Source organism: Python bivittatus, unplaced genomic scaffold (assembly GCF_059951505.1).
Source record: "Python bivittatus isolate LINGU-HERP-01145 unplaced genomic scaffold, Pbiv_v1 ctg000610_np1212, whole genome shotgun sequence".
Taxonomy (NCBI): Eukaryota; Metazoa; Chordata; class Lepidosauria; order Squamata; family Pythonidae; genus Python; species Python bivittatus.
Genome location: NW_028277088.1, coordinates 16,650,700 through 16,665,341, shown reverse-complemented (window position 1 = coordinate 16,665,341; position 14,642 = coordinate 16,650,700). Strand labels below are relative to the sequence as shown.

Here is a 14,642-nt window from a genome sequence, read left to right as displayed (position 1 = left end):
TTGATTTGGAGACAACAATCCTGTAGGTTAAATGGATACAAGCCACAAATATCAACATGGTGCTTGAAATATGGTGCAACACTGATAGAATAGCCTTCTGCACCTGATGAAATTTCCAGATCATTTTCAAAGGTGTCCCAAAATAAAGGATATTGCAGAAATCCGGTCTTGAGGCAAGGAGGCTCCCACTTAAAACAAGCCATTCCTAGAGCATCAGCCCGAGTTGGGTAAAGCCTTCCCTGCCCAAGGCCTACACGTGTTGATCAAGTAGAAGCCATGAATCCAGGAGGACATGCAAGGTGGGGGTTGCTCTTTTGGAAAGAATGCAACCTTGCCCAGAACCAGCATAGGGGACATCATAAAACCTGATAGTTTCTAGACCAGTGTTTTTTAACCTTGGCAACTTGAAGCTGTGTGGACTTCAACTCCCAGAATTCCCCAGCCAGCCATGGATTCTGGGAGTTGAAGTCCACACAGCTTCAAGTTGCTAAAGTTGAGACACACTGTTCTAGACAAACACCAACTCTATCTTGCTAGGATTTAATTTCAGACTGTTTTGTCCCTTCCAGTCCATAATTGCCTGAGGCAATGGGTAAGAGCACTCACTCCATCTCCTGTCCAGCCCAGGGTGGAAATATATAACCACCACAAACCAATTACATCTTATTCCATACCGATGAATAACCTCAAAATGCATCTCATATTTTAATGTAATTGGGAAAAAAATGGGGGAAAAGGCTTTTAAGTGTTAATGCATTGTAAGGAATGTTGGATTTTGTTTCCAACCTCTTCCCTTAAGTCTCTTTGTAAATTCACATTTGACAAGAAGTGGGGATGACACAAAGAATTTAGGCAAAAGTGATTGGGATACTGTGGTTATTTGAGATACTGAATGCAAATGAACATTAGGGATGTGTAAACCTCTCCTTTTACTTTTCATTTTTTTTCTTTTATAATTTTGGTGCCATAACTATGATTTTTTAAAAAAATTACACCAAAATAATTGTATGTACATTTCTCCTAATATTTTTGACAATTCCCCCTAAAATGATACATCTTTGCACATTATTTTCACGAGGTATGCATTTTGTGTACAGATTCCCTATATATGTGTGTGTCTGCGTGTGTAATTAGCAAATTTAATTGCAAAACTCAGAATGTTTAAAGCAAGTGCAGTTTCAATTCAATATTGATTCAAATATGAAAAGTTAAATAAATGAACATTCAAATGTAAGTTAAACAAACTTCTGCCCATCCCTAGTGAACGTAAAAATATTTGATAGACTTTTGCTTTTGTCAGCATTAATCCTAGTAAAATCAGGAAGCATCTAATTGATTGATTCTTTGAATAATAGGAAATGTATGAGTAGGAAAATCCTGACTGTATATTCTTCCTTAACATGATACTCGGGAAGCCGTAATTTGTGATACAAACCCTTAGCCATTTGTCAGTCATTTTTAAATTATTTTTAAGGTTAAAAAGCCAGATGATACCTCCAGTGCTAGTCAAGCATCATCTGTACCTGCACAACAGGTGAAACAGATTCGTAAACCTGGTGGATTACTCCCTCCTCCCCCTCCTCAAAGACGCGCCTCTGCTATTACTGCTTCGTTGGACTTACCCAGCAATGCTGAGAAGGAAAATATAATTTCCTCATCAAATTATGAAGAATTTCCACCACCACCTGAATTGCTATCACTACCTCCTGATTTGGAGGATCTGCCACCACCACCACCACCACCACCATCTCCACCACCACCTGAATACTATGAATCTCCTCCTGATTTTATTCCTCCCCCACCGCTTTCCCTTCCTGCTGGAACCGGCTCTCCAGATCCACTACCATCTCCACCACCACCCTCATGCTCTCTCCCTGGTATACCCCCCAACCAAGAAAAAACCACCACCACCTCCTAGAAGACAAGAAGAAGGTGCTCGGCAAGCAGGAAGACTAAAACAAAGTGGACCGATTTCAAGGGGAGATGCTGTTGAACAAGGAGATTTCATGTCTGATCTAATGAGAGCATTGCAAAAGAAAAAGAGTGAGACATCATGAAGCAAGTAGTTTTAAACATCAGGTGGTCCAAAGGAGCATATGCTAGAAAAAGTCATGCAAACACAAACCAAAGGTCTTGTTGAGATAGTGGATTGCTTCCCATGCTCTTGCTTGAAGGCTGAAAAGCACAGTCAAGCTTAGAAAAAGTCCTGGAGAAAAGCAGGTTCCATAAGAATAGTTTGGTTTGATCCAGAGTTTTTTTTTTTTTAATCAGTAGTAATTTAAAGGCTAATTTAATTAAGAGCTATTTACTGTGGAGTCCTTGGGGTTCTCTGAGCTTGGTTGTTTCCTTGCAAATGTTTCATTACCCAGCTAGGTAAGATCTTCAGTGCTAGAATGGAATGGGGTTTGCTCTCTGTTTATATACAGTGGCATGCCCTGCCAGTGTTGGTGGGGGTGGGGGTTTTGTTTTATTTTTTTCCCTTCTGGTACTTCCTTGATTAGGGTATTGTTCACTGTGGCTGGTGTCAGTCTTCTGGGCTGTATGGCCGTGGTCTTGAAGTCTTGTTTCCTAACGTTTCGCCAGCACCTGTGACCAGCATCTTCAGAGTGCAGGAGCACAGACAGGAGCAGTTCTCTCTGTGCCCAGGGTGAAGTGACCCTTCTGTGGGTATTTATAGAGATCTGGGGTGGGGGTGGGGTTGGGTTACTGAGTGGCTGCTTGTTTTGGAGTCAGCATCTGTGTGTATTTTCCTGGGGATTAGGCAGGGTTTTTTCTTCTACTGAATTGTTAACGAGGGGCTGCTGGGGGTGATTAGCAAGTTCATTGTGTGAACTGTTCACATGTCCTGGTGGTTGAGCTGAGTTCGTTGACCTTTTGCAGGCTGTATTTTTCAGGATTGGTAGCCAGGTTTTCTTGATTTTTAGACTCTCCTCTTTTTTATTGAAACTCTGCTGGTGTTTGTGAATCTCAATGGCTTCCCGGTATAGCCTGGTATAGTGGCTGTTGGTGTTGTCCAGTATCTCTGTGTTTTCAAATAGGATTTTGTGTCCAGTGTGCTTGAGAGCATGTTCAGCTACTGCAGATTTTTCTGGTTGCTGTAGTCTGCAGTGTCTTTCGTGTTCTTTTATCCTGGTATGGATGCTGCGTTTTGTGGTCCCGATGTATACTTGTCTGCAACTGCATGGTATGCGGTATACTCCTGCAGCGGGTGGTGGTTGGTCAACGTCAGAAAAGAGGCATTATCAAAACCCTCATGGATCGTGCCAATCGGATCTGCGAAACCCAATTCCTAAACTCTGAACTTAACCACCTTAATTGGGTCCTACAAGCGAATGGCTACTCCAAGAATGAAATAAAAAGAGCCATCAAACCAAGAAAACAACATGCGACTGAAGAAGAAAAACAGCCACCCACCAACAAAGTATTTCTGCCCTACATCAAAGGGGTCACAGACCGCATGGGAAAACTGATAGAAAAACACAATTTCCAAACAATCTTCAGACCCACCAGAAAAGTACAAGAAGTGCTAAAATCAGCAAAAGACAAAAGGGATCCCCTCACCGCCGCAGGAGTATACCGCATACCAAGCACACTGGACACAAAATCCTATTTGAAAGCACAGAGATACTAGACAACACCAACAGCCACTATACCAGGCTATACCCGGAAGCCATTAAGATTCACAAACACCAGCACAGTTTCAGTAAGAAAGAGGAGAGTCTAAAAATCAACAAAACCTGGCTACCAATCCTGAAAAATACAGCCTGCAAAAGGTCAACAAACTCAGCTCAACCACCAGGACATGTGAACAGTTCACACAATGAACTTGCTAATCACCCCCAGCAGCCCCTCGTTAACAATTCAGTAGAAGAAAAAACCCTGCCTAATCCCCAGGAAAATACACACAGATGCTGACTCCAAAACAAGCAGCCACTCAGTAACCCAACCCCACCCCACCCCACCCCCAGATCTCTATAAAAACCCACAGAAGGGTCACTTCACCCTGGGCACAGAGAGAACTGCTCCTGTGTGTGCTCCTGCACTCTGAAGATGCCGGTCACAGGTGCTGGCGAAACGTTAGGAAACAAGACTTCAAGACCACGGCCATACAGCCCGGAAGACCCACACCAGCCATCATATGCCGGCTGTGAAAGCCTTCGACAATGTATTGTTCACTGCTTGATTGTATGTCTTGTGATAATCTTAGTGTTAATCTCTGTTTATCTGGGTGATGATTGCTGGTGAGGAGATGTTCTGGTCTTTTGTTTTCCTTTTTATTGTCTCTTTTGAATAGTGTGTAGGTGTTGTTTATCTCTATGTGCCTGTTGATGGCTGCCTTGTCGGAACACCAAGCTTCCAGGAATTCCCTCATATTTTTGGGTTTAGCTTGGTCTAAGATGCTGACTGTTTCCCAGTTGAAACTATGGTTAAGTCTGTCCATGTGTTGTGAGATTAAGGAATTTTCATTGTGTCTTCTGACTGCTAGTTGGTGTTCATGGATGCCATCAACAGGCACATAAACAACAAGCAGTGAACAATACCCTAATCAAGGAAGTAGCAGAAGGGAAAAAAATAAAACAAAACCCCCACCAACACTGGCAGGGCATGCCACTGTATATAAACAGAGAGCAAACCCCATTCCATTCTAGCACTGAAGATCTTACCTAGCTGGGTAACGAAACTCTTGCAAGAAAACAACCAAGCTCAGAGAACCCCAGGGACTCCACAGTTCAACCCTGAGCTACGCATATTCTCTTCCAAGAGCTATTTAATCAGATTTCTCCCTGCACCACTTGCATGTGTGGATGCTCTACATAAGGGCTTGTCAGTTTGAATCATCTAGCATAGGCTAGAACACTTTGCAGAAATAAGAGGTGGAATGCTAAATAACAAATGATAATTCTCTTGACACCTTTTAAATTCCCTTTCTTATTGACTGAAGTCATGAGGTCAAGATCTATTTGGTTCCCGTAGTTGGATACAAAGGGAAAATACCACCTAGGACTTTATTATGTACATTATCCTGACCACAATATACTACACCCATTTCCTCCATTTCTTTTGAAGCCAAAGTGAATGTTGTTTTCAATGATATCTGCTGGCAATCTCTGATTATTTATTTGGTTTAAGGCCAGGATAATTCTTCTGGAAATAGCTTTAATTCTTCCTCCTCATCTACAAATTTAGTGGTTGTCCTAGGTGACATCTAAATATATTCATCTCAGAGAAAGTAATTTATTTCTTCTTACATATCTTTTATCATGTATATTTCACTTTCATTCTCCTTTATTTACCGCAATATTCATGAATAAAACTGTCTTTTATCTCTTCAACCCAGTGTCTACATTAATGAAAAGCACACACATTGGAAATTAATGGCTGGATTCACATACTGTATTAAGCCTTGGTTTGTTTTATGCTATGGCTTCTATAACCTTAACAAATTATAGCAGTATGGATTCACACAACATGCTAAACCATTAAGTCATGGTTTATAAACTATACTAGATGGGTTCACATATCACACTAAGCCACACTGAACAAAGTACATTTTACTTAGTGCAGTGTTTGAATCTAGACAGTAATAGGAAGTTCAGGTAGTCCTTACTGATTACTCGTTCAGCAACTATTCAAAGTTATGATGGTGCTTCATTTGGAAATGTGCTGACCTGCACTCAAAAACAGGTAAATGTGGCTTTGGCTGATAAAAATCATCTTGGAAAATAAAAGAGGAGGGTCTGAGGCAATTCACCTGTAAATGGGTAAGTTGTGACTGGTCTCCCCCAAAGTTGCCATTTAGTGAAAGCAGCCTCAAAAGGCTCACAAAATTCCAAGTTTGCCCACAACCCCAAAATACTTATTCCTGTAACTGGACTTGTGGAGGATATAACCAAAACTGGACAAAAAAGGCTTGACATGGGGCAGGGGAAGAAAATAGAACGGGTTCACTAAATAACAGCTGAGTTCACGCAATACACTAAACCTGCATTAACAAAAAATAGTCTATTCACCCAACATCTTATGCTGAAATCAATCAGCCATATTAGAGCCTAATGTGATGGCCAAGAAAGTGGCTGGAGATCTACAAACATTGAACTACAAATCCCATTTTAGCTTAGCCTAGTGTGTTGTAGAAACCTAGCAAAGAGCAATAGCAATACAATATATAACGGAGGGGAAATGTAATTTAATCATTTCATTTAATCTTGATTACAAATTATTTTCATCAAGATGAACAGCTGACTTTAACATCATTAGCCCAAGCAGGGGGGCGCTGTGCATAACCAGCTCTCTCGGCCAGTGTCTGTGGCTGAAATGGATGTTGCAAAACTTGTTGCAAGAAGTGGACCTGAAAAACAAAAGGAGGAAAATTATACAAGGTAAAACAGGTGCAGCGGATCCACAATGCTTAAATGATAACTTGGCCTGTTCAAAAGCAAGCAACTTTAGTCTCTTGTGTGTAAAGCGTATAGCAAGGCAGCTCGTAACCATGTTGTACCTCTGAAAAATCATTCATTTCCGCCTTCTGGACAGCTGATTCTGCCATCCAGGTTCTAAGCACATACCTTGGATTAATACCTGCAACCAAAAAGAAAATGAATTGCAGATACAAAAATCAACGTGTTTCACTAGAGGTCTGCCATACCAAAAATCGACTTCTTTTCCTACTGCTAGCATAAGAAAGTAAATACAGATTCCAAAAATCTGAAAGTGAAAAGGAAGAAACCCCCCCCCCCATTTTTCACTATGCTGAACCTGTATAAGAAGAATATAAGATGATGGCATTATCTCAATTTTTTCCTTAACTGGAAATTTTAACAAAAGTGGCAGCCCTTCTATTGCTCCCTTTTGATTACAGTATATTATAATTGCAGAACACTGTTATTTTATCCCCTAAAATGATAACGTGAATTTGTGCAACCTTACCCATCCCACCAATGAATAAAACTAATGATTCCTTTGGGGTTAGGGTAAAAAATACCACTTAGTTATAATAATTACATTTTAATCTATATATCAAATTAAAAAACAATAGAACCGTACGACTTTACAAAGTAAAACCATTCCATTCGAAGTAAAGAAAAACAAATCTAATAAACATTAAAACCTTACTTTTAATAGGATGAGCTTAGTTTTGCAAGCTCATTCTTGTCCTGGGTTTCATTTTGATGATTCTCATTCCACCAAAAAAGAAAAGAAAAAAATGTCTCTTGCCCTAAATCAGCTTCTCTTAAACAACTCTTAAAATGCCGTAGCTTGCAAGATACTGGCAGGTTTTTAGTTGCTTTTCCCCACTGACAGTCTCCCTCCCTTCCTCTCCGTGGTCATTCTCCGCAAATTGAGCATCAGGTCAGATATCAGAGCTTTGCCTAGAAATCTTGTGCTCTCCAGATGTGATTTAATCTCGATGTGATTTAAAAGCAATGCAGTGTGTTAAAAAATAAAATAAAAAGAACAGGCTTCATACAGGGCTCAGTGTATACTGTGTTCAGTATATTTTTGAATCAAACTGGTAATCTGGCTGGAAAAGCATTTTGAAGAAGTTACACTCTGACAACCCCCTATTTATTATTTTACAATTCCCTTGGGGGTTGGCATCCACACTTTGAGAAATGTTCTAAGTTACCACAGATTTCCAAATCTTCCTTTAAGCAAACCCTACAGAGTTTGTTTTCTATTCCTGGAAAATAAGTTTGAAGATCACCCACTTCATAATTAGTCATAAGATACTTGGACTCTCAGAGGAAAGGCAGGATATAAATCTAATCCAAAAAATGTTAAAGAATCAGCTTTGCTATAGCCTCCATGTTGTACATGTGTATGTGTGTGTGTGTGTGGAGTGTAAGGCTCTCTAATATATTTTAAGGTGAACAGCAAATTACTGTCAATTCCAACAACTTCAGCTGAACTGGGGGATCAGTGGACATTCTTATCAAATATATCAAGTTTAACTCCTGGGGTCTTCAAGAACATGTCTTTGCTCATCCCCAATATGCTGCACATGCTTCCAGAAGCAGCTTTTACTGTGCCACCACCTTCCCATTGACAGAATCATGGTCATCGTTCATCTGCAATCTTCTGCGTCTTCCCATGACATGATTTCTCTTTGCTAGGAAAAAAATGGCTCAGGAGAAAAAGATACCACACCTCAGTTCTGAGGTCTACCGCACAGGAGGAAAGCACTTTCTTTGTTGCTGAAGATGTTTCCAGACCTTTCACACCTTTGCTGCATAGGCAAGCACACAGGTCTCAAGATGGTCAGCAACCCCTGGCAACCAGCTTCTTTTCCAGGCCTGAGAGGCATGCCCCTTCGGGCACACTCCTCTTGCGCTCTGCTTCTTCACTGGAGAGGCTGATTGTCAGCCACACTTCCTGCCCCTGCAGCCTTTGCTCAGCTGGAAGTACTGTGCCTTTGAGAGCGCAGTCAATGAGAATAACAACAGACAGAAAATGCAGCTTAGGTCTATGGTGCTTTAGAAGCAACTGGTGGGTTGCAGGGGTCCTGGTGCGCCATTGCTCTCTGCCTTTTTTCTGGTAACATGGGGCTGTTCAGGTGGGACTATGCTCTGTTGCCAAAGGAGCAGTGACTTGAGTATCAGGCACAAACCTGGGGAGAATGCCACTTTGGGATAGGGCACGTTTGTTCCCAACTGTGCCATGTGTAGATACAACTGCTGTTTTTTCAAGGGAAAAAAAAAGGAAGCAGGAGAAAACTGCCACTTAGATCTCCTTGGCATGTTTCCAGCATCGGTGTAGTAGACGGGGCCTCTGTCTGGTTGTTTTTGTATTTTGAGCCACAAGGTCTAACACAGAAAATTGCACATACAGAAAGATCAAAATTAGTCTCTAAATTGTTACAGTGAAACTTTGCATTGCTCTCCAACCTGTGTCTGCTCTAAATAAAAAGAATAAAAAATTTCTTGCCTCTAAGCCTTTTGGCTAAGATCAAGCGTAACAATAAACTTTGTAACAGGTCTATTTTATTGAACATGCAGGTATTTAGAAGCTGAATCTATAAGAAGACAACAAACTATTTTGAATGATTAAACAAATTATGACTATACTCACTGCTCATCCTTCTGCTTCTTTCAGAGTCTGAATCACCCATATTCCTATACAGCACATAAAAACAACGGATGCAAGACATTCAGTTTGAGACTATTGTTTTATATGGATTATCTAGGCTGATTCAGAGACAATGATTCTTAGGAATAGACACCCCCTCAACAATAAGTAGGTATTGTGCAGTTACCATTTTGCAACATGGTATTTGGAGGGGATGCATAAAGTGAAAAATGTGATTTGTTCCATGCATGAAGTGAACATAAGTTTGACCAGACCATTCTAACTGAGTCATGATTCAGCCAAAGTGAATCTCAGATCATATAGGTTGATCCAGGCAAATCTGGAGGAGTCTAATGGGGCAGGTAGGACAAGCTTGTTGAATGCTGCTCCTCTCTTCCCTCCTCCTCCTGCCTTAGACATAACCCACTCTACTCACCACCATCCCCACTCTTCCTTTTCCTCCCTGTCTCCCATCCTGGAACACTCTTGCTAAAACACATGTGCTCTAGGACTATGCACAGATTAAACACACAAGCTCCAGTCTGTACTTTAATCCAACCATAGATGGCTCAATATTGACTAATCTGGTTATGGAATGCTCTGCACAGAATGGTTTGCACATTTCTCATTAATTCTGTTGTTCTTATTTAAAATTATCTTAAATGTTGCTATCTAACCACTGAATAACTGAACTCAGACCCTCATAAATAACTGAAAGAGTTGCATGGAAAAAGTCTAGTGAAATTAATTTTCCTTTTCTTTAACATGTATTTATAATTACAGTAAATTAAACCCACTGTATTTACCTTTTTAATCTCAAGAGGTACATGTCAATCCAGCTTGAAAAGTACTTGTGTTTAGCTACATCTTGCAAAGCCCAAAATTCCTACAAGGAAATAATTAATTGAACACTTACTGTGGTAAAACACAGCTATTCTTACACCTGTCAATGCAGTTTTAAATATTCCAGAATACACATGTATGAGATTGCAGGGTCAAATATTCACTAAAAAAGTGAGAGTCATACAATTCCCTGCTGGACTTGGGACACTGCACCTCATCCCATAAAGTGATCAAAATGATAACTTAAGAATTTCCTTCCCAACCTTGGTGCACTCCAGGTACTTCAATTTCTAGAATTCTCAGCAAAGGCCATGTGGGTCCACATATCAAGGTTAGGGAAGGGTATCTCAAGACTTTGCCAAAGAGATGGGCAGTCTTTGGGGTACTAGAGTTGTATCAGATGCTGGATCAGCCCTTCAAGGACTGCACTTGTCAGTATGTTCATGCATAAAAGTTTCTGGCACACATACACATGCAAGCAATCTGTAGCTCATTTCTTGGGTTCATGGCCATCCTTCTCTCGAGGAAATAGCTCATATTCCTGCATTCTCACCGAAGGTAGCAGTGAGAAACACAGCAATACTGATCTTCTTCCCTGGAAAGATAGAGGAAGCAGGCAGAGAAACATAGATAGCCTCTGAGGGATTTATGCTGCCCAAAGGTTGCCCACTCCTATTTCAGAGATAAGACGACAAAAAACCTCTTATGAACATCAACCACAAATTCCTACCCCCTCTTGGATTTCCATTTGTCCTATTAACAAGGTGAGGCAAAGCAAGTTAGAATTTTAAATTTTCTTCTTATAGAAAGTATTCTCAAACGCCTCCAAAATATTTGATACTTAAAATTGAACACACAACAACACAGATCAGACTAGAGAAGGGAACATGTATCTTAGGCTCTCAATTTTCTACATCCAAACTAGAAGTTGGTGTTAATCAATTTGAGTACTATTGTCTTCACAGCTTACAGAAGAAATGAGATCTAAAGTAGAAAGCAAGAATATCAGAAGCTAAGGAAAAGTTGTGTAATCTTGAGCCGTAAAACTGGCTTGTACTTGCGTAATAATCCTAGAAATCAACTAGACCAAAAAAAAAAAAGCAAAGGAAGTTTTTCAGAATAAGTATCATAAAGATTTTGGAAGCCTGACTAGAAGGGAAGCTTTCAAGTTTAATGTGTTAGAATGCAGGAGTGGGGAAAAAACTTGTTTTGACCATTTCTTGCATAAAAGATGAATTTACAATATCTATGCTGGATCCGGGTAACTGGTTGCCTCTGGAAAGAACTATATCCAAGCACACGCCATTGGCCAAATACTTCTCTGCACATAAGACAGCAGCATTTGAACAGACTGGATCAGGGTTAGGATTTTTCCTGAAATTAAAACCCTCTTTCTTAGTTGGCATGGAGGACAGTGAGTTTGTTCAACTGCTCAAACAAAACACATAAAATAATACTGACTGTGCCAGGCTGCATCCTGGTGGTGATAAGCTCATAGAGAAAACAGCCTTTGTAGGGAAGTCATTGCAACAATTCTGGCTTCTCAATAACAAGTGGATGCTAAATTATTGTTAATAGTAGCAATGTGTGTGGTAGACTCTATCCAGCATTCAGGCAAATCTATAGACAGTTAGTCAGGCATATGGAACAAGAACAGGCAAGAGATCAGTACATCCTGGAATCTTCTGTGATAACATAAAGAAACTCTCAACCCCTTAGGCATTTGCTTTTCCTTCCACTCAGTGTTTGGTCTCCATTTCGAAAGGAAACCTATCGGAGTCATACATGCTTTGCTACCATGGAAACCAAGAAAGATCGACATTGGAGCAGGCAGCTGTTCCAATTCAGCTCTTTCTAAAAATCAAACACACATTAAAAAACAACTAGTATCCAGCCAGATCTTCACATAATTTCAGTCTGCATCCTCTACCAATTCCACTTTCATAATCCATTGTTTTAAAAGAAAGGCCATTTTCTCTTAACAGTGATGCATCAGTACCTTAGGAATGCTGAGATCCTTGAGGTGGTCTTCTGAAATCTCACTGAGCTGCCGAAAAGTCATTGTAAAATCTGCCCTTGTATCTTCCATGAGCTAAGAAAGAGAACCTTTTTGTGTTACCCTTTACTAATAAATCAAGGTACAGTACAAATATTTAATCAAAGAAAACAACTCACTTTTAGAAGGAAAGCAATCAAATAGCTATCATCCTCACTGTCACCTAGCAGACCTAATTTTGCCTTGAATAGTTCTGTAAAGCTGAAGGTTGATGAAAGAAATGTATTAGCATGACAACACTGGATATGTCACTGAAATATGTGCATTGCTTGTTAAAAGAATAGTTCCAATGATTACATACCTTTTATAATATTGTTCAGGGTATCCTTCAAGTATTTGAGAAGCCCTGTTCAGAAAAGGCATGAAATGTTTCAGCAAAAAAATCATATTTAATAACGTTCTCAGATGTTATTGTTCATGTATTAGAAATGTTACCCTAGATGGTCTAAAGTAAGGATGGATAATCCTGCATTTTCAGCCTGCTAAAATCTGGCAGCAAATGGCTGATCTTTGTTTAGTGCTCCCTGCATTTTTCCCCCCTTGATAAGCATAAAAATAGATGAGAAGTTCTCATAGGATTAAGACACCTATTTCGTGGAAAAACATGTAAAAGAGACAGACAATTCCAGCCATAGCTCCTCCACTGATTCTGTGTTGGTTGGCTATTCCCTGGTTTACGTATTTTCTAATTAGTTCAGCAGAAAGTCCAGGAGTAGAAAATATATGTAGCTCAGGGTTGAACTATTGGGTTCTTCATGTTCTCTGAGCTTGGTTCTGTCAGAAGCCTCGCAATCAATTAAACAGTTAATCAGCTTGCTTGCTTCGTTTCTGCCATTATGGAAAAGGGGGAGAGGGAGAGGACTGTTAAGTGCAGGTGGACTGTTATCAGGTTCCCACAGACAACCAAGGTCATACCAGCCTGAGACCCAGGAAGAGCTGAGATCCCCAACAAGAAAGGGGTGGACTGGGAAAAGGGGGGCAGAAGAAAGGGAAAAGAAGGGGTTTTGGCGCATGCGGGCTTTTAGTCTTGGCAATAACTTAGAACTGTAGACTGCTGCTTAATAAAGAATTCTTCTGTTTTGAAACCAGCCCACGGTTCAACTGAGAATTTCTTTTATTTGGGTTTTTAGTCTGGCAGATTCTTACAGGTTGTTTTCACCAACAGACACACAGAGATAAACCCCATCTACAAGCCATTTAAAGGATATAAGCAAAAGTCAAGGAAGGAAACAAACCCACCTGCTCCCCAGCAGCTAACACTAGATAAGCAGGAAGCCGCACCCAATAAACAATCAGGGAAGAAGCAATACCCTAATCAAGGAACTGTTAAGAAGGAAGCCAAGACTGGCAGGACAAACTACTATATACAACCTGTCAGCAAACCCCACTTTCCCTCTCACTGACAATGTTACCTGGCCTGGCAATGAAATGTCTACAGGAAAAAAAACCAAGCTCAGAGAACACCAAGAACCCATCAGTAGGGATTACAGGAATTCCTATGAAAGCAGTATTGTAAGTACTATAGAAGGAACTATAATCCAACCAGTTCAGTATTGTCTGCATTGACTGGAAGAAGTTCTGGATTTCAGCCTGGAGTCTTTCTCAGTTCATCTGGCAACGTGAGGGTTGAATCTGAGACTTCCTCCATGCCTAGTAATATCTTCTTACTTTTAATGTGTTTTTGCCATCTTTATTTAATCACTAAAATATGTAAGTTACAAGTCCAAAATGGATCTGACCTGCTAACCAATTAGCTTTTTATCACCTTTGGGGATTAGTGTCCGTCAACATTCTCCCAGTAAAGAGCGCCAGTAGCTGCCTCCAATTATTTTTAATATACTTATTATATAAAAAAACCATACCTGGAATCTCACAAGATCACCAAATCTTGTAACACTTCAGGGTTTTCATGTAAAGGCTACTGAAATCTCACAAGATTCTGAGATCTTCAGAATGGTAGCAAAAAACCCACACACAACAGTGCTCATAGCATGAAAAGGTTACTGATTTCTGCCATTCTATATGACTGTGTATTATTTTATATTTTTTGCTGTACACTGCCCAGAGTCACTTCTTGTGAGATGGGTGGCCATATAAATTTGATTAATAAATAAATAAATACATTCAGCAAGCCTAAAACCAAGGGCCATTTTGGAAGTAACATTCCTCCTTAACATACCATAGGTTTCTGAAGGGGAATAAGCTTTCGGCTCCTTATCTCCTCTTCTCATGCACCAGTTTTAGTTCTTCAATGGTGTGATTTAAGTTCATGAGCATCATACATTCCAAGAAACAGTGGTCTAGAAAAACTAAGGTTTTATTTCTGAATCTGGTGCATGAAATTATAAAATGAAGGAAGCAATGAGACTAGAGCGTGTGGGTCAAATGCTCTTTCCTGGCTTAATAAACTATAGTATATGAAGTTAGGAATCCATCCAAGCTGAATCACTGTCTGTGATCATTTATATAATCTAGTAAAAAAAATTGGATTATACTCAGATATTGTCACTTCTTCCATATTTATCTGACAAATGTCTAGAATATTTAGCAAAGATTTGATATTGGTGCAATCACTGTCCATCTCCCTCATCCTTATTGTTTTAATGTGGATTCAGTTGTATACTCCAAGCTGGATTGGTAGTACTTAAATGATTCCTTCTAGAGAATTATTATTATA

The 14,642-nt window shown here is 40.0% G+C and overlaps 2 protein-coding genes across 10 annotated transcripts in view; one reads left to right on the top strand and one right to left on the bottom strand.

Moving 5' to 3' along the window:
• The window catches only part of APBB1IP (amyloid beta precursor protein binding family B member 1 interacting protein), a 44,210-nt gene extending 41,842 nt beyond the window's left edge, over window positions 1-2,368 (top strand). Inside the window, 2 exon segments of the mRNA XM_088150528.1 lie at window positions 1,475-1,884; window positions 1,886-2,368. Of these exon segments, the coding sequence (XP_088006654.1) occupies window positions 1,475-1,884; window positions 1,886-2,057 (582 nt within the window). The 3' untranslated portion in view covers window positions 2,058-2,368.
• Window positions 2,369-6,219: 3,851 nt separating this feature from the next.
• Window positions 6,220-14,642, bottom strand: part of LOC103063629 (uncharacterized) — a 34,669-nt gene continuing 26,246 nt past the window's right edge. For 8 of the 9 annotated variants that reach the window (XM_088150324.1, XM_088150321.1, XM_088150322.1 and 5 more), the window contains 7 exons: window positions 12,267-12,311; window positions 12,085-12,166; window positions 11,909-12,001; window positions 9,873-9,952; window positions 7,114-9,113; window positions 6,500-6,579; window positions 6,220-6,349 (listed from right to left, as the gene is read on the bottom strand). In XM_088150324.1, the coding sequence (XP_088006450.1) occupies window positions 9,032-9,113; window positions 9,873-9,952; window positions 11,909-12,001; window positions 12,085-12,166; window positions 12,267-12,311 (382 nt within the window). In that variant the 3' untranslated portion in view covers window positions 6,220-6,349; window positions 6,500-6,579; window positions 7,114-9,031. Of the gene's footprint in view, window positions 6,350-6,499; window positions 6,580-7,113; window positions 9,114-9,872; window positions 9,953-10,379; window positions 10,505-11,908; window positions 12,002-12,084; window positions 12,167-12,266; window positions 12,312-14,642 lie in introns of those variants that run through there. The other variant, XM_025167323.2, reaches the window with a different exon arrangement.